Below are 23,822 nucleotides of genomic sequence, written 5' to 3'. Positions count from 1 at the left end.
AAGTCCTTTGGCAAAACGACTGTCTGTCTGCAAGTTTCTGTTTCTCTTACGTTGTCTCTAACTGGACATGGTATGATGCCAAAAATATAAAGACTGTTCTCACAACAATTGGATCTCTTTAGCATCAGTTGTTGCACTGATATATCTCATGTGCTCTCTATACTATGACAAAAACAATGCACATGAGAATTAGTAAAACTGCTAAGATTTATGTTAAGATTAAGAAGGCTCTATGACTTCCACTATCGGCCATGCTTAAAGCTGTGGTTGAGAGGAAGTCACGTAACAGTCTGCTCATCTTCAATAATATATCAAAATAAAATCAAAGAAATTAAAACGGTGATCTTTTAAGAGAGAGCGTGAGAGAGAGAATGAAAAACATGGAGGACAATGTGGAAATGACGAGAAGGAGCATAGTTTTATTATTATTCATTTTATTATTAAAATGACTGCCTAACTTTTCAGAGTTTTCTGAGATTAAAACTAAATTTAAATCACAATACTAAATACAAGGCAAAAACTGCATATTACACAATATATTGTTATAATATATTGTTCAGATATTACATGAACATTTTCAGAAGTGCAACAGAGGCCCTGTGGTGTTTATGGTGCTACATTGTCCCACATATTTTCAGCAATTTCCACAGGTGAATTGTTGATCTGCTACAAATCTCTCACACCAGTGTAGACTGTCTCCTCTGCTTTCCTGGAACTCATTTGCTCCACTTTGTCAGTTTTTCTCCAGGTGAAAGTTGTTGATGAATAAACCACTGAATCTTCAACTGTCTGTAGAAAAATCGAACATTCATCAACACTAAAGGTCTTGACTATAAATGATTAGAAGTATTTACCTATTAATTTCCCCATTACTTTTCTGACATACACCCTACCTGCTGACTCTGCTCCTCACCACTGACTGTTCCAACATCTGTTTGAAACACAGAAGTTTTAGCTAAAAGATGCTTTAGGCTGACTGAAACAAACCAATGATATGAAACGTGACGTTAGCTTTTGCTAAATACCTTTAGATCTGACTGACGAAAGGGGAAAGTTGTATTACCTTTACAACAATTACATGTTTTCTTCTTGATGGTATAAATGAGGTAGGCGATAACAACCAGACTTGTAACCTAAACAGCACATAACAGAAAGATGGCTGTAGTGGCCTTCTGCAAATTCCATGTGGTGAGTTCTAGAAAAATACATGCACTATGGAATGTGAATTTTGGTATCATTAAAAACTGAAATCAATGCATAATAATCTATTCTAAATAATAAATAATAAAATGTTAAAATTTACCTTTAACATCCAGTCTTATTCCATTACCAAAAATGATCTGTCCACATGTGGCCACAGCACAGTAGTACGACCCGGCATCAGAGGAGCTGACGTTCTTGGAGAAGCTGTAGACACATTTCTGTGTGGAGGAAGCCTCTTGAATCTTCTCACATTTATCACTGTTTTCATTTGGATAAATTGCATTAGGATGAGATTTATCAGATCTAACATTGAACCAAAACACACTGTGATTTCGAGGACATGTTTTGTTCTCGGAGTTAGAGAAAACTGAACACTGCAGAGTCACTGGGTTTCCTGGATGGACATGATCAGAAGGAAACACTTGAATGGTATCATTGATAGTTGGTTCTAGTCCTGGAAAATATAAAAGAAGAAATAATTAACATGTTCTACCCACTTTTTAACTAACAAAAAAAGAAAAACAAAATTTCACGTTGAAAAAACCCCCAAAGTAATTCAATTCACCTTTAATCCTCAGAAATGTTCCCTTTAAAAATGTCATAGCAAGCTGCCTGACTTTTATGCAGTAATAAAGACCAGTATCACTTTGATTAACTTCAATTATTTCCAGAATAAATGTTCCAGGTTCTTGTTTTGTCGTAATATGAGGAGTCTTGTTAACACCAGCATAATCAAAGGCAAATGTTCCTCCCAATAATTCAGGCCAGCTTCCAGAAACAATCCTGATCCAATACAAGGTTGCATCATATTCAGACGTCGGGCGTGCACATGTCAGGGTCGCATTTTCTCCAACACCAATAGTCTTTGTTCCAAAGAACACATAATCAGTGCATCCTGAAGATAAAATGAAGCAGATGAGTTAACAATAAATTTCTGGAGTTAAATTGGGAAAAAAGAAAGCTGACTCTAAACTTACGACAAACTTTGAAGCTCAATAGTGTGCAAAATATGATCAGCATTTTCTGATTAATCCACTTCTAGTTCATTTCCATTTAAGCATACTATAGCAAGGGGTATCTTAATATAATCACATTAAATGGGAGGGAACAATTTCAGAACAATTTGATTGGCTGTTCGTCAAGTTGGTGCTTTGCTGTACTACCACAGTGGAAATAATATCAACCATCTTTCCGGTCTAAACAACTGAAACAACACCAACAGCACAGTTTTCTTCATGGTGGGTTTCTGTAACTCACACAAAGTGAACATGAGAGATGATATGGTGACTAAAACATTATAAAACTGCCTGTAAATTTCCAAAATACTAATATGGTTAAACTGTGTACCATAGATCACCTTTATTAACTTTGATAACATAAATTAGAGACCGTAGTGTTCTCAGCTTCCAAAATTTACTTTAAGGTTGAGTCGTGATTGGCATTAATCTTAAAGCTATGAAACTACTACTTACGGTACTTTTACATTTATCATAATTTTATTATTTATCATTGACTTCAGGACTTCAGGGCGTAAGTAATGCAAAATAAGTCATAGAAATAATTGTCAAAAACACTGGATTACATATTTTCAAAAAACCATCTCAAATGCCAATTATGCTCATTTCTTTCATAAATTACATCCACATACGTATATATTTGAGTGCAATTAAGTTCAGTGTGAATGGATTACCAATGATGACCAGTTTAATTCCACTTACACATGTAGTGCAAAAGTAGATGTCCATGCTACAGTATTGCTTCATGCTGTTGTTAAAGCTATATGCTCAATCACAATGAGAAATGGCAAGAAACAGTGGTGGTGGATGGTCATTATTTGATGAACATAAGTTACTCAGGTGGCATGTATAATTCAAATTTATGGATATGAATGAGACTTTATCATTAAATAAAATTGACATGCTGTTTCATGAGGTGCATAAAGGCTGAAAACAGGTCAATTTTGCCCTTTGGTAAGTGGTTTCCAAGCAAAGAGAGAGGTTCATAATATATCATGCATAATTTACCTTTAACAATGACAAATTAGATGTTATTTTTGTGAAAGAAAAATGATAGCATGCTTTAAATGGTACTAAAGGTGCATAAATGCTAAAACAATGGTCATCTTAACAAGTTGCTAGGTAAATGGCCTGTATTTGTATAGCGCTTTACTAGTCCCTAAGGACCCCAAAGTGCTTTACACATCCAGTCACCCACCCATTCACACACACATTCACACACTGGTGATGGCAGCTACATTGTAGCCACAGCCACCCTGGGGCGCACTGACAGAGGCGGTAGTTGCTAGGCAACATAATGATATCATAATTTCTGATATAGTTAGGAATCTTCATGGGCAAAAGATTGTGAAGTTTAATTGCTGAACTCTGGATGGTCTGAGAGAAGTTGCTTACCACTTACCCAGTTCACTTTGATAAAAATACAAATAATTATTACCTAAATACCTAAACTGCTATTTGATCTTTGGCACAAACAGTTCAGTCAGTTAGCTCCCTGTAATTTTCTGAGACAATCCTGTGGTCACATCTTCTATGTACACATAGTCATATGTATATTGACTGCTACAAACACATAAGGTAATAACTTATAATTATAGATTGTGACTTTTTCATGCCTTACATCTTTTGCATGTTCTCATAACAGTACTTGCACCGGAAACTCACAACGATACCAATAAACAGGAGTGCTGATGAAACACTTCTGTGTTTGAGAGTTCAAACAAGGCCATGAATACAAAGGGGTTTTTCATCTCATCTCTGTTTGAGTCTCAAGTAACTGATCTTGTACCACTGGTGGAAGGTTGAATACAACTGTATAATTAATATGAATAATTATTTCAAAACAAGCGGCCAAAGGGTATGTGAGAAAGGGAAATACACAGAGACCTGCTCAGTCATGCTGTGATCACTCTTAATCACATGTCACTGTGGGCAATGGGGAAGGTGTTCATCATTCACTTCTCTTAACTTTGTCTTTCCTTTTCTTTCTTTTAGAAATTGATTTTTAATTGGTTGCCAAACTGTAAACTATACAACTATAAAGCCTCACCAGAGATCATTGCAGTGTGTTTAACCCAGAGCTGTAACAGACATCCATCCAGTTTAAATCAATTATCAATTAAAAATAAAACTAACATCACATTTGGACAGTTGAATGTGTTTTTTAAACAATGTTCCAACTTAACAAACATGTACAGCTGAAATGATCTATTCCAACTGTTCAACTCAACCTGGCCTGCTGAAGTGCAGCTCTTCTCTCACTTCATGTCTTGTGAAAGATCATACTGAGATCTGTTCTGAGTAAACAACTTCAGCAGTCAAAGAGCACAGAAACAGCCCACCACAACTTTTGTCTGTCAGTGTAGCTGCTGACTGTGTATCTGCTCATTGTTCTCTCAACTTGTAGGAGAGAAATCAAAGAAACCATAGCTGAACAATATTTATATGGAAGATATCAGATAGTGGCATTATTATAGAATAGAATAAATACAATAGAATAGCCCTTTATTGTCATTGTTAATGTACAACAAAATTGTGTGTGCAACTGTGCAAGAATAAAATATAAATAGTAAGCTGGCAGGAATGAATAACAAACGGGAGAAATACATACAATCAAGAGGAATATGCACAAAACAAGAAAGGCACACGAGAGACAGCAGGTTGCAAAGTGCTTGGAGGTAGTGCAAAGGACTAAAGGCTTTGTGTGAATGGCCTGAATGATGAGGTTACTTAGACCATGGCTCAGATTGGTCAGGTGGGTGGGAAGGGGTGGGGTGTATATGTGGAGGGAGGATGGGGTGGGTTGGGTGGATAGTGTTTGGTGGGTCTGAATGTTTGTAAATCTGGAGGTGTGGGACCTGATTGACCTTAGGTGCCTACCCAAAGGCACTTAGTCAAACAGGTGGTGAAGGATCACCTGTGATGGCTCAGGTTGTCCGGAGACAGATCTGAGCGTGTCCTCCAGGGAGACCAGTTCTCTATTGAGTGGCGTTAATTACCTTCTGCCAGGCTTCCTGGTCTCAGTTGCGGCCCTGTGTACCAAGCACCCAGGCAGAAGGAGAGCACGCTCTCCACCAGCGACTTCTGGGCCAGGTTATTCTTCCACAGGACAGGGAGGATGAGCAGCTGCTGCTGGGCCTTCTTAATTAGAGCTTTGGTTGTTGTGGGTCCAGGTGAAATAATTGGAGATGTGGTTGGATTGGTGTACAGTCATATGTGTACAACACGTAGAGGAGGGGGCTGAGAACAGAGCCGTGTGGTTATCCGGTGCTGAGTAACAGTGGGGTAAGAGATGTGGGGTCCTGGGAGTCTGACTGATTGAGACCAGTGAGTAGGAAATCTTTGACCCAGGAGGAGATGCAGGGAGAATCTGAAGCTGGTCCCGTTTGGTGGTAAGGAAGTCTGGGATTAAAGTGTTGAATGCTGAGCTGTCATCCATGAAGAGCATCCTTACATAGCTCTTCGTGTTCTCCAGATGGCTCAGTGATCTGTGAAGGGTGATGGAGACAGTGACAGCATCCTCTGTGGGCCCGTTTGCTCTGTAAGCAAACTGGTGGGGGTCGAGGGAGGGGGCTAGGCAGGCTCTGATGTGCTGAGCAGTATCCGTTTAAAACATTTCATAACTAATCTTCTCCAGACTTCATGTTTGTAGGGGGAGAGTGGGTTGAGCTGAAGGTGTGTGTGTGTGTGTGTGTGTGTGTGTGTGTGTGTGTGTGTGTGTGTGTGTTGGATGAATGTCTACACCTGATAGGGCTGGTTGTCTGTGAGGAAGCTCTCGATGCTCATCTCGTAGGCCTCTTTTAGTTAATTAAAGAAAATGCATCACACTTAAGTTGACAGTCAAAAACCTGCACTGTATGTTGCTCTGTCCATCACCATCACTCAGATTGTGAGAAAAATGTTTTAAGAAATTCACAAAAGTTGACACTCTGAACCTTTAGGAGGAGAACGCTACTCTTAATCGAGTGTAACTACTGGCAAGGATGACAACAAAAAAGCCAATGTAATGTAATGTAAATCATTTTTCTCCTGGTTTGCTGTTAATATTTAACTGTAAAATAGTTTTTAATAAACAAGACAATGTGTTATTTATTTCAAAGCAGCTTACATTGACTGAGAGGTTTCCAAAATGCAAACTTCATAGCTAATTAACATCAAAAATAACAACTATATCAACTTTTAAAAAATTAACCACAATCAATATTAAGTAAAATCTTCACGAAATAATTAGTGAGTTGAATTTTGGGTTTAATATGGCTTTAATATCATTGCATAACAGTATGTTTGTCTGTTAAGAAAGAATAGAAGCTTTCTAGTCACTAATTTCTAATCTGAAGAAGAAGCAAATTAGGAAAGACTTTTTTTCCATGGACAATAAGGAGATTAATCTGTGTCTGTGATTTTAACACCATGACTATTTATAACTGTTTATTAATTTGTACAAAAACATGCATACATATAGAAATGATTATTGTGAAACATCACAATAAAAACATTTTATTTTTCAAACTTAAAAACATTCAGTGGTTTGCATCTGTTGTTTATTTATTATCTTTGCATGTAAGCTATGACAAAAACCTAAAAAATACAATTCATATTTTCTTTCAGTTTGTCCAAATGATAAATTAAATTTATACCAAACACTTTGTATAAACATTTGTATCCACATTGATGAGTTTGATAGATGTCAATCCAGTACAAGGGCCCTGGCATCGGTGTAGATGCACCCTGCAGGTTTTGTATCTCTTGTCCTTGATTTGCTCACTTTTTTAAAAGTTGCTAGAGAATAAACCATCGAGTCCTCATCCACCTGAGGAAGCATCACATATTAATATTTACACATACAGACATTAAAATATTCTTATAGCTCAGAGTTATATTTTATGTATCTTTACCTGCAGATTTTCTTGACCACCATTTCCAATGACATTTGTTTGCAGGCCAACAGCAGCTATATTGTCACATAAAAGCAGAGAACTGAAATTAGTTTACTTTTGCAAGTATTATTTGATACATTGATGCACAGTATGAGTGACTGCTTACCATTACAATCCATATATGGTTGCGTCTTCAGGTTCTTGATTGAATAAATTAGAGAGGCTATAACAATCAGACTTATAGCCAAAGCAGCACATAAAAGATAGAGAACGGTATTGTTCCTGTTGACTGCTGACACAAAATGAAAATAATTAGCCTTAAACATTATTAAAATGGTTGTTAAAAGTATTTTTTAGTTATTTGATTAATCATGTTTAGATTAATATTAGATTCAAAACTAAAATCAAATCAAATGCACAAATATTATAATTTTCTCCATTATATAAAAATATGATGTACTCGCCTTCAGTATCACCTTTTGTTGTATCTTCAGAAAATGGCTCCACACATGTGGCCGTGGCACAGTAATACGTCTGAGAATCAAAGGTGCTGAAGTTTCTCAAGTAGCTGGAGAAGCATTTCGTTGTTGATAGTCCATCCAAGTTCTTTTCATATTCAGCTCCACCATTTGTATGAGTATGATTCAAACTGGAGTGAAATTTATGTGATTTAGCATTCAAACAAAACACAGTATCAGCTGCTGGACATGCTTTATCCTGGCAGTCATGGAGGACTGAACACTGCAGCATGAATGTAGGTTTCTCATGGACGGGATCAGATGGAGGAGCTGTAGTGAAAGCTGGTTTTGGTCCTGAGAAACACATCAATCATTCAATTATTAAAAAACAAATTACAAATGTAATTATTTAAACAGTCCTTTTATTTACACATGAATAAATGTGTAAACACAAGCAAAAACTTTATACATGTTTTTTAAATTAGTAAACTATGTAAAGTCCCAAATTTTTGTAGGACCTAAAGGTGTTTTTGTGTACTTACCTTCAACTTTCAGGAATATTCCATTCAAAATTTTAAAGTCTTGTTTTCCTGTTTTCATACAGAAGTAAACTCCTGTATCACTTTGCCGTGCTTTTGTAATATACAGAACAAATGCTCCAGTTTCTGTTGCAGTTCTAATGCGCTGATCAACACTCTCAAAGCTAAATGACCTTCCTAAGATTTTAGCAAAGTCTCCAGAAACAAGCTTAATCCAAAACAAGGTTCCTACATCTCTACGGGGGCACGTCAGTTTCATCTCCTTTCCAACAGGAACAATCTTTGTCTTGAAAATCTGTTCATCTGAGCCACCTGAGGAAAAAATCATACCTGTCAGTATGATCCAACACACAGAATCACCCGAATCCTCTTCTAAGTTTTCTGACTGTAAGACATTTTTAGTACAGGCAATCTACATATACTTACGTCCAATACTAAGCATCAGATATAAATAAAATATATTCCTCATTTCTGGTCTTTCCTCTTGGTACTGCTGTATTAAAAACCTGGTGAAATGATTTGTCTAAATATAATCACATGAAGTGGGAGGAAACTATTTCAGAAGAACCTGATTGGCTTCTCATTGTGTTGGTATTCCACTGCGTCGTGGAAACAACATCAACCACCTTTCCAACCTAAGCACATGAAACAACACCAATCGTAGGCTCTGTCATCTTATGTTTGGTTCTTGTTGCGGGTTTCTCAAACTGAAACTCATAGAAAGATAAGAGATAGCAGATTTGTTTATATTGTATCACCTGGAAAGAAATGTACAAAAAACAATTTTTTTAGGTCCTTTCTGCTGATCGACACAGTGGTGCAAGTGCAATGTTGACAGACTTCAAGGGGGAACTAGACCCTGTCTTAAAGAACTGCCTGTGTTCCCACCACATTTGTCCAGGTTTCCTCACAGACAGGTCGTGATGTTCTTTGAAAGACTGAAATGGTAAAATCACATACAAGTGATTATAAGGAACAGAGATCATACAAAGGTCACAATGTATCCAGTCTGAGGGTACCTTAACACAGACAAATCTGCACCCACAACCACACTGCACTGTAATGCAACAAAATAATCTATAAGCTACCCTGATGGCCTGACCTTAATCCACGAGGCCTGGCTGGGCCTACACAACCTGGGCCTACAGCTTGCAGAGATGGTTAGGGGTCTGGTGCTTTGTAGATCAGGAAGGAGTCAAGGGCGGAGAACCTGGTGGTCCAATCCCCAATTGACAAATATGGCTATGCTGACAATAAACATAGATGAACAAGTTAGAATCCATTTATTCTAAAATAGATAACTCTAAACTAACTGCAAAGTTAACTAAAACAGATATCAGAAGTTGGGTGTCATAAGCTTATAAAAGCACTGGGCGTGTCAATTCAGTGGGTGCAGAAAACACAGTCCAAGGTCCACTCACACCCACTTGATCATCTTAAGTTGTAAGGGTTAACCCTAAACAATAAATTCCAACATTCCAGAAAATTCCTGCCATTTTTAGTTTCAATAAAATATCATGAAATTGTGATGGCTGTAAGGTTCTCATGACGTAGATAAAAGAGGAGAAGATATTGTGCAATAGTAAATATTTCTCTCCAGAAATAAGTACTGTAAAACTTGAAAGAAGGCCCAGGTCTAAATTGACCTGCATCTTATTATGAAGGCATGGAATATGAATAGTATGTAATGTCTAATGAATTATTGCAAAAGTAAAAATTGGAAGTTTAACATCTCATTTACATATGCATCGTCTTCAGCAAGCTTCTTGCCATTTCTCATCCACTGTCCACTCTGCTCAGACTGCAGCTCTCTTCACCCCTGCTTCTTAGACCTGAAAGCCATTTCAGCTGCTCTGCTTCAGATTTGATTCTTTATTCATTTGGATTAGCAAGTCACACTCTGGACTCTATGCTCAACTTTCTTTTGAACAGCCAGAAAACTGCACTGATCTGCATGTCCAGCTACAAGCTCTGCTATGCTCAGCCCTATTCTGTCCTGGATAACATCACATTCAACACCAGCTGCCCAGTAGAAGTTATTATCTTGTATGCAACTGCAGTCTCCCTTTTATTTATCTGCAAGTGCATTCACAACATTTTCAGAAAACCTGACCCCCAACCTTGAGGTCAAGGTCACTGAGATTTGAAGTCGTCCAAGATTTGTGGTAGAAAAATCTAAAGAATTAATTTGGAAATCCTACATCACTTCATTCTCGAGTCATCGCATTCACAAGATTTTCAAAATAATTTGACCTTTGACCTTGAGGTTGAGGTTGACATTTGAACTCATCCAAAATTTTCAGTAGATACACCTATGTTATCTATTGGTTCATTATTCATTATCACATTCTCAGACTTGGGTGTCCACATTGCCCGCTTGGACAGCAGGGTAATGTCAATACCCCATCAGCCTTTTGCAGCTGAGGGGTAAAAACAAAAAATACATTTTCCCTTATTTTTTTTTGCATAATTTGCCTTTTCTTTGTGTGACAAACACAATTCATAGTCTTCATTGTCTTGCAATACATGAAAACTTAAGCATTTCTGTGGTTGGGCTTTCAAATAAAGGTGTGAATAGAAAAGCGACTTTTCTTTTCTTTAATCTCAGGAAGCTGGGCCTGCAGTACCGTTTTATCAATTCATAGCATAACAAACAGCTTACAAGAGCATCAAGGAGGTAGAACAGGAAAGAAAACATCTACTTGTCACATTCTTCACTGGTCTCTGTGGCAAGGTTTTAATTATTGCCAAAGAACTGGCTATGCTTTACTTAGCACAAATATGGATGGGCAGCTTGTCAAAATTAATAATCAGTGACCTAGTAATGCAGTTGCATGACTGCTGCATGCAACTGCATTACTTTGTGATATATATTGGTAAAAAAGACACCGGTGGTTTCAAAGTCTTTTTTGTAACAGGTTTGTAAGAAAGACTTTGACTTGGGAAATGGTGTTTGGGTGGATGTTTTTCATTTTTATTATAATGCACAAAGAATAGTCACCTGACATTGGATGGAAGACCAGGGCCCCATACTATGAAGCTTGTTCAGCATACCCAAGATGTCTTTTCATCATCTGGATTCACTTATCCTAACACTGGCAGTCATGATAATCGGTCACACGAAGCTGGTTATCAGCTCGCTAATCTAACCCAGGGTTTCCCTTGTGCATTCACGTGAAAGTGGTGGTGATGCTGCCAATAATCTATCCAAATTATGTTTCACAGGTTACATGACTTTTTTTTACCACAGCAATTTATCCTAATGCTTGCCACCTACTCAAGAGACATTATCAGACAGTGATTAGTAGCTGCGATCCAGCAGTAGATTAGAATAAAGTATAAGACAAATAAAGTATAATAACATTAGTGGAATCTAAAGTATCTTTGCTGATCTTTAAAAAAATAATGTAAATCTGAATTCGTAAAACTATTAACACTCCCCAAACTTAATCTTAAATCCTTATTTTATGAAATATTGTGGTTACAAAAGCTGATAGCACTTTATATTAATGCCACACTATTAAGCATTGCTAAGGTATTAGTAAAGTATTAACAAGTGCTACATTCATCATTGATATAGTATTACCCCTCCTTACTATGTTATATATGAACACAAACGCATTATTATGACTATGATGACAGTCAATAAACTTCTACTCTTGACATCCATTGATCCATCCTTTTCAATGTCAAACTTAGCCTTTTTATAGATGTTGATTTATTAATAATACCCCATGTTTCCAGAGGGTGGAGGGCATGTTTTCTCTACAGAAACAGTTATGTGTGAGGGAATGCAGAGTGGTCAGTGGACATCTTCAAGATGGTGCAGGTTCTTGAGCTAAAATAAAAGTTAGCAGCTGAGTGAAGGATTTAGAGTAGAAATGTCCCCAGCTTCTCACAGACACAAAATGTATGCATCAACAAACACTGTCGAGCTGTCCAGTTCATTCATACGTACAAACTTGCACAAACTAGTGCGATACCACTGATTCCCTTTTCGATCCGATACATAGTAAAAAGTTTGGGTGGTATCAACGGTACTGATCCGATACCGATTCTTTGTACAAACTTCATGTTTTATTGTATTTCAAATTATAGCTTCATAATGATTACAGGGCATCGGACTACTTGTTTTTATTGCTTAATAATGCAGAATTATCATATAGAATAAAACAAAAACCTGAAGTTGTGCACTATTTGAACATGTTGCCTGCCTGCAGCACTAAAGGACTCTGTGAGAGACGTCTGTCTCGCCCTAGCAGCACCTGTCCCTCTCCTCTCCTCCTCTTCAGTTCGCCTCAACATAAGCTCATCATATTCTGTGATATGATTTACTCTGAGGTGTTTGACAAGGTTAATAGTGTTGCCACAACACCTCACTGTCTTGCCACATGTAACACAAACATTAGTTTCTTTACATTGTGTTTCTGTTAATGATAAACTACAAATTTACCCCAAATTACTAAAATATAAATTTTTTAATATGACAATTGATTCTAGAACATAAATAACTGGTATTGGAGGAATCGATATTTCAATACACCACTAGCACAAACCTTTGGTACTTTCCATAGCAACTTCTTGCAAACTAATAAGTTAATTAATTAAAATAAATAAACCAGTTACAGAAAATCACAAAATAACAAACAAAACAAAAAAAACCCTACATGTACTAAATAACTCAATAGGCTAATACATAATAAACCATGTTTGTTTATAAATAATCCATGTTCATATGTGTCATTTTGACAACAACAATGCTGATATTTTTAAATAAAACAATATTACATCTATTAATCATGTAAACTCCCTGCACCTGTTACAGATGTACACATGACGTCCAAAAAAATGACCAAGTTAATGTTAAACGTCACACTGACATCCACGTTGGGTCATGGTTGGACATTAAAATTGTTGAGCAAGTTCAGATGTCGTACGGATGTCCAGAATTGGTTTTTGACCAGTTGAGCCAATACAGACTTGTGGCTCACATAGGTCAGTTTTGCTGTAACTAAGGAATGGTTAAGATAATGAATATATGATAATATGTATATTAAACAAAAGAAAGATGGGAAGTCTCCTTTCCAAAGAAGTAAGCATTTATTTAAATGTATGGCACGACAGTATATAAGCAAAATGTATATCATTTTGCAACTTCTAAAATAAAAAAAAGCATTAAAAATACAAACTGGACAATAACATAATGTTAAAATCAGACATGTTATTAAAATATATTTTGTTTAAAGTACAGTAGAGGCCATATTGCAGTGATGGAATTTTCGACAGTTCATCATACAAATATTTGTAATTGCTAATATTAGTTATAATTCAGTGTGAAAATAGTTATTTTACTGCAGAAGCACTGATATCAGAGTAGACTGTTGCTTCCTCTTCTGGTTTTTTATTTCTTCTCATTAATTTGCCACTTTGCTTTTTGGTGAAAGTTGGTGCAGAATAAACCATCGACTTCTCTCCTCTCTGAGGAATATACATATACATATAGAATGCATATAATTTACAGAAAAAATAAAGTGATAAACAATAGAAATGCCATTAATTTACCTTTGTTTCTGATATACACCTTACCTCCTGATTCTCTTGATTCCCACTAGTTGTTCTAGCTATTTTTTGAAATAGAGAAATTTAAGATGAAAGACAGATTTTAATTTTTAATCAGATTTGTCTGATTAAAAAAAAAAAAAAAAAAAGACCATGTGAATCAAGTGAAGTTATTTTTGCCAAATACTGTTAGATAGAGAAGGGAGAACTTACCAGGGCAGCAAACACTTAATTTCCTGATGAGGTAGGCTATAACAAGTAGACTTGTAGCCAGTGCAGCAGATAACACAAAGAGAACTGTATTGGCCTTCTGCAAGTCCCATGTGCTGGGCCCTGGAAAAATATAAGAATCCCATCATTAGGATGTTTGTTTGGCATTAAAAAATTGACACTAGTGTATTCTGCTGATATTAATAAATGGTTATACAGTTATTTAATATTAATATTATTGTATAATTATTAGAGAAAAATTGGAAAATTTACCCTTAATGTTCAGCTTTGTTCCATTTCCAAAAATGATCTGTCCACAGGTGGCCACAGCACAGTAGTAAGACCCAGCATCAGCAGTGCTGACGTTCTTGGAGAAGCTATAGTCACATTTGTATTGCGAAGGATCCTCGGCACTCTTGTTACATTCATCACCAGTATTTCCATGAGCATAGATTAGACTGGGTTGAGACTCTTCTGTTCCAGCTCTGAACCAAAACACACTGTGATTTCCAGAACAAGTTTTCTTCTCAGTGTTAGAGAGGAGTGAACACTGCAGAGCCACTGGATCTCCTTGATAGACATGATCAGATGGAGGCATTTGAAAAATGTCAGTGACATCAGGTTCTAGTTCTGGAAAATATAAAAGACGAAATAGTTAAAATATTTCATTCACTTCACCGAGAAAAATAAATATTAGATTTTTCGAAAAAATAAAACATATTGACCTTTAATTGTAAGAAACGTTCCTTTTAAAAATGTCATAGCAAGCTGCCTGACTTTTATACAGTAGTAAAGGCCAATGTCACTAAGATTAACTTTATTTATTTCAAGAGTAAAAGTTCCAGGCTCTTGTTTTGCTGTAATATGGGGAGTTTTGTTAACACCATTATAGTCAAAGGTAAATGTTCCTCCCAAGAATTCAGCTGAGCTTCCAGAAACTATCCTTATCCAGTACATGGTTTCTTTGTACTCAGCTACTCGGCGTGGGCATTTCAGAGTCACATAATCTCCAACAACTAAACTCTTTGTTTCAAAGAATAGATCATCTGTGCATCCTGAAAATAAAATGTGAAAAAAGCAGTGAGAGATAGATTTGTAAGTGCTAAATTGTACAAATATATGAATAAATAAATAAATAAACTTACTACCAACTCTGACGCTCAGCAGTATGTAAAATATTATCAGCATTTTCTGATTAATCCACTTGCAGCTCATTTCTTAAAGCACACAGCATTTAAAACATATTATAAGATGATGCAACTTAATATAATCACATCAAGTGGGAGGGAACAATTTTAGAGCAATCTGATTGGCTTTTTATTACGTTAGTGCTTCACTGCACTACCACAGTGGAAATAATATCAACCATCTTTCCAGTCTAAACATATGAAACAACACCATCAACATGCTTTTTTTTATGGTGGGTTTCTTCATTTATGAGGGCGTAAACGTAAGAGATGACACAGTAAACTAAAACACAAAAACAGAATTGTCTGGATATTTTCTAGAATATAGAGGCAACAGACTTTATCTTACCTAACATGGTCAAGCTATTTAGGACTCATAAAATTGTTACCATTATTAGCATGACCCACGATCATAACATAAATAAGTGAGGAACTTTTTAAAGCATTTATTGCTTTGAAAAGTATAATTTAACATTTAGGCTGGCCTTGGTTTATGCTTAACCTTAAGCTAAGGAGTACTTTCTTAAGGTTAGGAAACACATTGTAATGGTAAATTAACCGTTACAATATTGCTGTAACAATATCAATGATCTAATTCAACAATTTAATGTTGTAAAGAACATGTGATATAAATACAGTGGGGCAAAAAAGTATTTAGTCAGCCACCGATTGTGCAAGTTCCCCCACTTAAAATGATGACAGAGGTCAGTAATTTGCACCAGAGGTACACTTCAACTGTGAGAGACAGAATGTGAAAAAAAAATCCATGAATCCACATGGTAGGATTTGTAAAGAATTTATTCGTAAATCAGGGTGGAAAATAAGTATTTGGTCAATAACAAAAATACAACTCAATACTTTGTAACATAACCTTTGTTGGCAATAACAGAGGTCAAACGTTTACTATAGGTCTTTACCAGGTTTGCACACACAGTAGCTGGTATTTTGGCCCATTCCTCCATGCAGATCTTCTCGAGAGCAGTGATGTTTTGGGGCTGTCGCCGAGCAACACGGACTTTCAACTCCCGCCACAGATTTTCTATGGGGTTGAGGTCTGGAGACTGGCTAGGCCACTCCAGGACTTTCAAATGCTTCTTACGGAGCCACTCCTTTGCTGCCCGGGCGGTGTGTTTTGGATCATTGTCATGTTGGAAGACCCAGCCTCGTTTCATCTTCAAAGTTCTCACTGATGGAAGGAGGTTTTGGCTCAAAATCTCACGATACATGGCCCCATTCATTCTGTCCTTAACACGGATCAGTCGTCCTGTCCCCTTGGCAGAAAAACAGCCCCATAGCATGATGTTTCCACCCCCATGCTTCACAGTAGGTATGGTGTTCTTGGGATGCAACTCAGTATTCTTCGTCCTCCAAACACGACGAGTTGAGTTTATACCAAAAAGTTCTACTTTGGTTTCATCTGACCACATGACATTCTCCCAATCCTCTGCTGTATCATCCATGTGCTCTCTGGCAAACTTCAGACGGGCCTGGACATGCACTGACTTCAGCAGCGGAACACGTCTGGCACTGCGGGATTTGATTCCCTGCCGTTGTAGTGTGTTACTGATGGTGACCTTTGTTACTTTGGTCCCAGCTCTCTGCAGCTCATTCACCAGGTCCCCCCGTGTGGTTCTGGGATCTTTGCTCACCGTTCTCATGATCATTTTGACCCCACGGAATGAAGTCTTGCGTGGAGCCCCAGATCGAGGGAGATTATCAGTGGTCTTGTATGTCTTCCATTTTCTGATGATTGCTCCCACAGTTGATTTTTTCACACCAAGCTGCTTGCCTATTGTAGATTCACTCTTCCCAGTCTGGTGCAGGTCTACAATACTTTTCCTGGTGTCCTTCGAAAGCTCTTTGGTCTTGGCCATGGCGGAGTTTGGAGTCTGACTGTTTGAGGCTGTGGACAGGTGTCTTTTATACAGATGATGAGTTCAAACAGGTGCCATTCATACAGGTAACGAGTGGGGGACAGAAAAGCTTCTTACAGAAGACGTTACAGGTCTGTGAGAGCCAGAGATTTTCCTTGTTTGAGGTGACCAAATACTTATTTTCCACTCTAATTTACGAATAAATTCTTTACAAATCCTACTATGTGGATTCATGGATTTTTTTTTCACATTCTGTCTCTCACAATTGAAGTGTACCTCTGGTGCAAATTACTGACCTCTGTCATTATTTTAAGTGGGGGAACTTGCACAATCGGTGGCTGACTAAATACTTTTTTGCCCCACTGTAATTATGTAAATTGAATTACTATGAGTCACACCCCCAAAACACTGGATCTCTCATTTTCCTTAATGCACCTGAAAGGCATTTTAGTAAAGTTTCCTTGACTAATCTGCCCAATACTCAGGCTTTTATAATGTAATTTTACACTTTGCTATCTCAAAACTGCAAAGATGTCCAAAATGAATGTATCACCAGAGATTACCAGGCTCAACCGCTGCCACTTATCTATTTATTACATTTTAAAAAATACATTTACAAGTCTCAAAGCCTCAGTCTCAAAACCTTACACTACCAAGTCTGAAATACTCTGCTTAACTATGTCCAACCTTTCGCTACAACAATGCATAATCGGACAGTAGCTGCCCAAGATTCGATTCAGTAGTTTAGATTCAACTTTACTGCCTCTGTGCAAAATGCAGTTAATGACATGAACATTATTAATGATTACCAAAAAATTTCAACTGCTGCTTTACCTGAAACACACAAAGAGACACAGAAGCATTGTTGTGTTTAGGCTTTCAAGCAAAGGCATGGATAGGACTTTACTTCCTGTCTCTGTTTTAATCTCAAGTAACTGGTCTGGCATCACTGTTTTTCAATCTATGCTAAAAAAGGAAAATGTAATAACACTATATTATTAGTGTGACTAACATTTATATTTAAACAATTTACAAGAGCTGTTAAAGTGTATATGAGAAAGGGACACATACAGAGATCTGCTTAGATTTGGTGTGATCAGTAAAAGCTACAATTTACTGTGGTCTGGCATCTTTCATTGGTAGTTACAGAGAAACAACAGAAAGTGCTTATCATTCACTCGTCTTACTCTGATCTTTTTTTTCCTTTAAGGGCAGAATTTTAATTGGTTGGCAAACTATAAACTATAAAGTTGGTTTGGCAAGCCACCAAAGACTGTTACAATGTAGCACAAAATGAGCTCCTTTCTGAGTCAGCAGCTTCAGTGGTTGGTCAAAGTGCAGAGAAACACGCCACCACAACCTTCATCTGCCAGTTTAGTTGTTGAATGTGTGTTTGCTTTTTATTGTGTTGAGATACTGAAGGACACTCACTGAAACTTAAGCTTAGCTGAAGAATCTTTTCATTGAAGACAGACCCTTAAAGCCAATGTTCAATCAGTGGGTTTCATTTGCATTTGTATCACTGTGCTAAAAATGCTAAGCTCTACCTCAGTGGCTATCTCTTTTCTGTGTGTGTCTCTCTCTGTCAAAAGGACTTAGTAGTGAGTTTTCCCAAATTCATGAGGTTCTTTGTTTTTTTTCTTTGTTTTGTGGATTCACAATGACTTGAAAAACTTATAAATGATGAATCTAGCTAATGTGGTGCCATCCTTTAGTTTTTTTTTTTTATGTAGTTTATGGTTGAGCTTAGCTACAGAAAAAAAACTTTGATTAGAAATGCTACTGTGTTTAACCATTCCAATGGTAACGTTTATATATGATTTAGTCAACAGTATATTTGTTAAACAAACAAACATGAAGCAAATATCAGCCTGTGAATAAAACCGTTTCTTTCAGAACCAGTATATATAGAAAACCTACAGTTTAGAGCTTAACAGGTGTGTGTCAAAAACACAACAGGAATGAATGTAGATGTGAAAAGGAGATTTGTCGACATTGTATCTAAAATGCTGTCATGCTACTGACCTGTGGTCACTTATCAGGAGATGCTGTTTGGTGAAGGAAGTGCTGACAGGTTTGTATTTAAATTGTTAATTCATCTTAAGAGTTTGAATATGAGTGAAAACATCAAACCAAGCACTGTGATACAGTTAGTAAATATTTAAGTACAACATAGGATTGCTACTGAGTGACAATTTGAAATGTTGTGTAAAACTGTGAATATGGAACTGATAAACAAATAAAAATCAAGATTTGACATTGTCACAGAAGCAGAATTTTTCATACATTTCCAGTAACTGCCTAATTCCATATTTCTAAAAAGCCTCTCCAACTCGTTTATTTATTTATTTATTTTTTCAGAATTAGGCCTTTCTGTGATTGTTCTTGGAGTACTGGTGTCCTGCTGAGCTGTGATTTTCCTTCTATTAGCCACTTCATTAGTTACACGTTGCTTTTGGTTTGTTGGACAGTTGCTAACGTGTACTCAACAAGGTGCTGGAAAGATTCCTCAGAGACCTTGATCCATATTGACACCATGACATCAGATATTTGATGCAATGCAGGATGGATCCATGACTTCATGCTGCTCAGGCCAAATTCTAGAACTCACAGCAGAAAGGGAGAATCTTCAACAGACACATTTTGATGTTGATGATGTTGCTGACATTACCTATCTGTCATTTGAGATTACGAACTGAAATGCAAAATACTTTCACTCAATATCATTTATCATCAGCTAAAAAATGTAGAATAAAAACAAAAAAAAAGTAGTAATTTAAAATACATAATTTATGCTTTAATTACTATCAGCAATGAAACATGTTGCTGATTTCTTCCATAAAGTATGAATAGAACCATGAAGGCTGTCCATTTTAACCTTTAGAGGACATTTGCAGGGCGTTTGAAACACAGCTGAAAGGTTTGCATGTTTTCTGCAGGATGTGGTGGGCTGTGAGACAAAAGGTGCAGTTGGCTGAACTTGTTGATGTGAAAACTCCTGTGGCCAGCCTGTTGTGGACAGTAATAAGTCACTATGGAAGAATATGTGCTGTCATGTGCTGTCCATCTCTCTTGGAAGAGACGGAGGAGGAGTTGTACCTTCTTAGAGCAAACAATTTTACAACTTTTTGTTCTATAAGCAATAATATCTAATCCTAAAACTGGACACCTGCACTGTACTTGCTGACCTCATCTTTGCTCTCAAATTCTAAAACAGCACAGAGTCTAACTAAAACTGTTGGGAACAGGTTGTGTTCTGAGATTCAGTTTAAAACTGGCTTGGAGTGCCACGTTTTCATTTATTCTTTTATTTACAGCATGTAAAGTGTATTATAGATTCTCTGCAGGTAGAATATGTTTTCTATGTGACATTTGTTAAGCTGTGCAGTGGCACCAAGGCATTATACAATAAAATAATGTTATTAATACATAAGTAAAAGAAATTCCTATACACCCACACGGACATTTATTGTTCAAATAAATCCAATTTAAAGTTTCAGTTTTTTACAACAGTGTTGCATTTTACTGATATATATTTACAGATGTTTAAGCGCCATCTGATAATATTTCTGTTGTAGGGATCATTTTCTTTGGAAGAAGAGTCATAATTTGTGAAATGTCCCTCTTCGATTGGTCAGATGCTGCCAATACCACCCCTTTTGTATAAATGTGTAGGGGAAAGCCTGGGTTAACTTTGCGAGTTGACAACCAGCATTGTTCGACCATTTATTGTGATCGACAATGTTATGGTAAGTGAATTCACACAACAGAAAGTTAACCTAGGTATGCTGATTAAGTTTTGTGGTATATTCCCCAGGTTAAACTAGTGCAGCTCGTAAAGTGAGGTGGTGTAGCCTGTTAAAAAAACAAAATCTGAATGTGCAGTTTTTGGATGAAATTCCATCATTCATTACATCATTTATAGCAATTTTTCTCATAATCACACTTCTTAACCCCATGGTGGTGCTAGAGGAAAAGTTAGAATATTGATCACCATCATTTTGCTATCTCAATCAGCCCCTCAGAAATGTGTAGAATAGAAAGCATGTTTGACATATCCAGGGACTGTTTGCTTTTGCTGCCCCGAGTAAACTTCCATCAGAGATAATGCTTAGTACAGCAGTGGTGACTGACTGTTTTGTGTAATCACATGTTTTTAGGCTTTTCTTTCTTCCATTGAAAGATGATATTTCCCTTATTCATAATATATATGAAAGATTGTTTTGTAGTTCGAGCAGTTGAGTGATTTGATTTTGTGATATACACTTACCATAACTACAATTTTAGTTTTCCTCCTATGGGAATGATGAATGTGCAATTTTTTTGGAAAGAAGAATAAGTGAAAAGTTTGACCTCCTTATAGCATCAGGACAAACTACTAAATAAACAAAGTTTATAAGTTTCATCTGTTTTTCATTAGTTTATCTAAGTCTGTTTCAGTCTACCGAACCACAAAGAAAAGGAAATGTCTTGATTAGCATAAAACAGACTAACAAATGCATTTGAATAGAGGCAACACTTTTCACACAAAGCAGGACGATTCCAGGAAATGCAGGTTGACTGTAAAGACTGTGATAACCAATCAGATGTTGACCTGGATCACATCATCCTCCTCAGTCACTGAAATATCAACAAGTTTCCTAGTAAAGGCATTGTCACGATGATGCTGTTATTGGTAACATTTCTTCTACTTCACCATGGACGTGAGTTTTATCTAACTTTATAACCTACTATTTATTTATTTTTGCCACAATCTGCAACCAAAGTAAACATGTGACGGTTAATAAGGATTTTTGTGTGTCCCGGTTATTTATATTCAAGACAAATTTCCCAGTTTTTTATGTGTTTTTTTTAAACTCACTGCAGATATGCTGGAGCAAGTGACCACAGTTCAACTTGGTGAACCTGTAACTTTGACATGTGTTTTACCTCCTGGTGATTTAAGCAGTAAAATTCACTGGTACAAGCAGAGAGCAGGGGAAGCTCTGAAACTGATTGCGACACTGCGGCAAACTGTACATCCTCAGTATGGACAAGGGTTTAATGCCTCAAGATTGGAAGTAAAAGACAATAAAAACATCAGCAGTCTGACCATATTCAGGACAATCCCAGAAGATGAAGGAATGTATCACTGTGCAGTCATGGAATGGAATGTGAATGCTTGGAGTGGGACCTATTTGTTATTAAAAGGTAATTATGTGATTGCAGCCTTTTGGATTCACTGTAAATACTCAACCATCTGACAAAATTTTTTTCAAATGGTTGGGAAAAATAACTATAGATTATATATGAATTTAATAAATCGTAGTTTAAACATCATATTAGGTATTTTAATGTGTTTGCAAATCGATTCCAAGTTCTCCTTTTCGAGACGCACTGTTATCATTTATTTTTCAATAAAAACTAAAACTGTGTTTAGAGGTAGTTTTTAAACACTGTTTTTTGTTATTACACAGGAAACACCCAGAGAAACGTTACTGTTCGTCAGTGGCCAACGGTTTTAGATTCAGTCCATGCAGGGGATTCTGTGTCTCTCAACTGTTCAGTCCTGTCAGACTCTGATAACAAGATGTGTCCTGGAGATCTCAGAGTCCTCTGGTTCAGAGGACAAAACTCTCATCCAAATATCATCTATGTTGATGGAAAGAACCAAACTGAATGTAAGAAGCAATCAGACACTCAGAAGAGCTGTGTTTATCGCTTCTCTAAGACGGTCAGCTCCTCTGATGCTGGGACTTACTACTGTGCTGTTGTCACATGTGGAACGATATTATTTGGAGATGGAACTCAACTGCAAATTGGTAACACAAAAGTACAAATGCGCATAACATGTTTACGCCATCATGGCTTCTTCTTTTTTTTATTCTTCAAGAAGTAATGACATACTTTTTTTTGTTTTTTTGAAGGAACAGGTTGGGAATTTATTGCGCTGGTAATAGCAATAATCTGCCTGGTCATTTCAGTGATTGTAAATATTGTTTTCACCTGTTTCGGAAGACCAAGACTAGCATGTAATAAATTTAAAGGTAAGTGAATAAGCAGTAAGTTTCTGCTTATTCTGCATTAATTTATATTTCATTAAACAATTGTCGGGTTTGAGCATCCATATTGATATTTGTGCTTTCAAAAGCTTTAAATTTTAAGGGCACAATGTTAAAAACTCATCAAAGAAAGTTATTATTTTAAATTGATTGAAACTTTAAATTAAAACTGATGAACTAGCAGGTCTAATTATTACTGGAGCATTATTGAGCACTGTAATGAAAAATCTGCTACATTTCATAATATATGTGTATTTGTTCATCATTCATCGGCAATAGACAGCACATCTTCACAAGGAAGAAATGACAACTTGACTCAACCACTGGATGATATTGTAAGTAATTATGTTAGCTCGTATTGCTTTTTGTTAATTCATTACTATGAATCTCTGTAGCAGCTACAATATTTTATGATCTTTTAATTTCAAACAGAATGAAGGTGAGCAGGATCTGAACTATGCAGCAATACATTTCCCTGGAAGGAAAGCTACAAAAGCAAGCAATAAAAAAGAACAGAAGACTGAAGAATGTGTTTATTCTCAAGTTAAGCGCTGATCTGAATGTGTTAACCAACCCTCTTACAAAGTGAATAAAATCATGTTGTGGGTTATTCCACTGTAGATAACTTTAATAATGTTTTGTGATGCAAATAAATAAGGATTTACAACCGCAATCAGTTCTATGTGGCTTATACTTCTTGTTTCAGTAATTCCAGTAAAGTTTCAGGCTTCACTTAAATAAGTTATTGCACTATATAGTTTGGTCTTAATTAAGATGGAAAATTACCACATTAATGTATGTTGCTTAACAAACTGTTCAATATTTGTTCCTATTAATTCAAACTTTAGTTCCTGCTTT

General features: G+C 36.5%; 3 protein-coding genes and 1 pseudogene across 5 annotated transcripts; 1 reads left to right on the top strand and 3 right to left on the bottom strand.

Moving 5' to 3' along the window:
- Window positions 1-666: 666 nt before the first annotated feature.
- Window positions 667-6,005, bottom strand: LOC147338301 (uncharacterized; annotated as a pseudogene).
- A 901-nt stretch (window positions 6,006-6,906) lies between these two features.
- LOC147338300 (uncharacterized) lies at window positions 6,907-8,562 on the bottom strand. 2 transcript variants are annotated; one of them, XM_086260872.1, is made up of 6 exons: window positions 8,520-8,562; window positions 8,097-8,405; window positions 7,561-7,908; window positions 7,263-7,388; window positions 7,115-7,170; window positions 6,907-7,029 (listed from the first exon to the last, which is right to left on the bottom strand). In XM_086260872.1, exons 1-6 carry the CDS (start codon window positions 8,560-8,562, stop codon window positions 6,907-6,909), a joined length of 1,005 nt encoding a protein of 334 aa, XP_086116998.1. The 2 variants fall into 2 exon arrangements, with proteins under 2 accessions (XP_086116998.1, XP_086117008.1); XM_086260882.1 differs by having other exon boundaries at window positions 7,263-7,385.
- Window positions 8,563-13,436: 4,874 nt separating this feature from the next.
- Window positions 13,437-15,050, bottom strand: LOC147338299 (hemicentin-1-like). Of its 2 annotated transcripts, none has more exons than XM_086260830.1 (6): window positions 15,008-15,050; window positions 14,588-14,917; window positions 14,136-14,492; window positions 13,862-13,985; window positions 13,680-13,710; window positions 13,437-13,571 (listed from the first exon to the last, which is right to left on the bottom strand). In XM_086260830.1, the coding sequence occupies exons 1-6, from the start codon at window positions 15,048-15,050 to the stop codon at window positions 13,437-13,439; spliced, it is 1,020 nt and encodes a 339-aa protein (XP_086116956.1). The 2 variants fall into 2 exon arrangements, with proteins under 2 accessions (XP_086116956.1, XP_086116964.1); XM_086260838.1 differs by having other exon boundaries at window positions 13,437-13,562; window positions 13,680-13,714; window positions 13,866-13,985.
- A 6,712-nt stretch (window positions 15,051-21,762) lies between these two features.
- Window positions 21,763-23,609, top strand: LOC147338298 (uncharacterized). Its single transcript, XM_086260689.1, is given in 4 exon segments — window positions 21,763-22,113; window positions 22,380-22,949; window positions 23,244-23,299; window positions 23,397-23,609. Coding segments are annotated over 4 exon segments (1,071 nt in total). The 5' UTR covers window positions 21,763-21,791; the 3' UTR covers window positions 23,520-23,609.
- Window positions 23,610-23,822: the final 213 nt, after the last annotated feature.

Source organism: Aulonocara sp. 'chitande type north' Nkhata Bay, linkage group LG2 (genome assembly GCF_057382095.1).
Source record: "Aulonocara sp. 'chitande type north' Nkhata Bay isolate Kocher_YH1m ecotype deep benthic linkage group LG2, A_spYH_male_GT1.1, whole genome shotgun sequence".
Lineage (NCBI taxonomy): Eukaryota > Metazoa > Chordata > Actinopteri > Cichliformes > Cichlidae > Aulonocara > Aulonocara sp. 'chitande type north' Nkhata Bay.
Note: the sequence above shows the minus strand (reverse complement) of the source record. Positions and strands in the feature narration are given on the sequence as shown.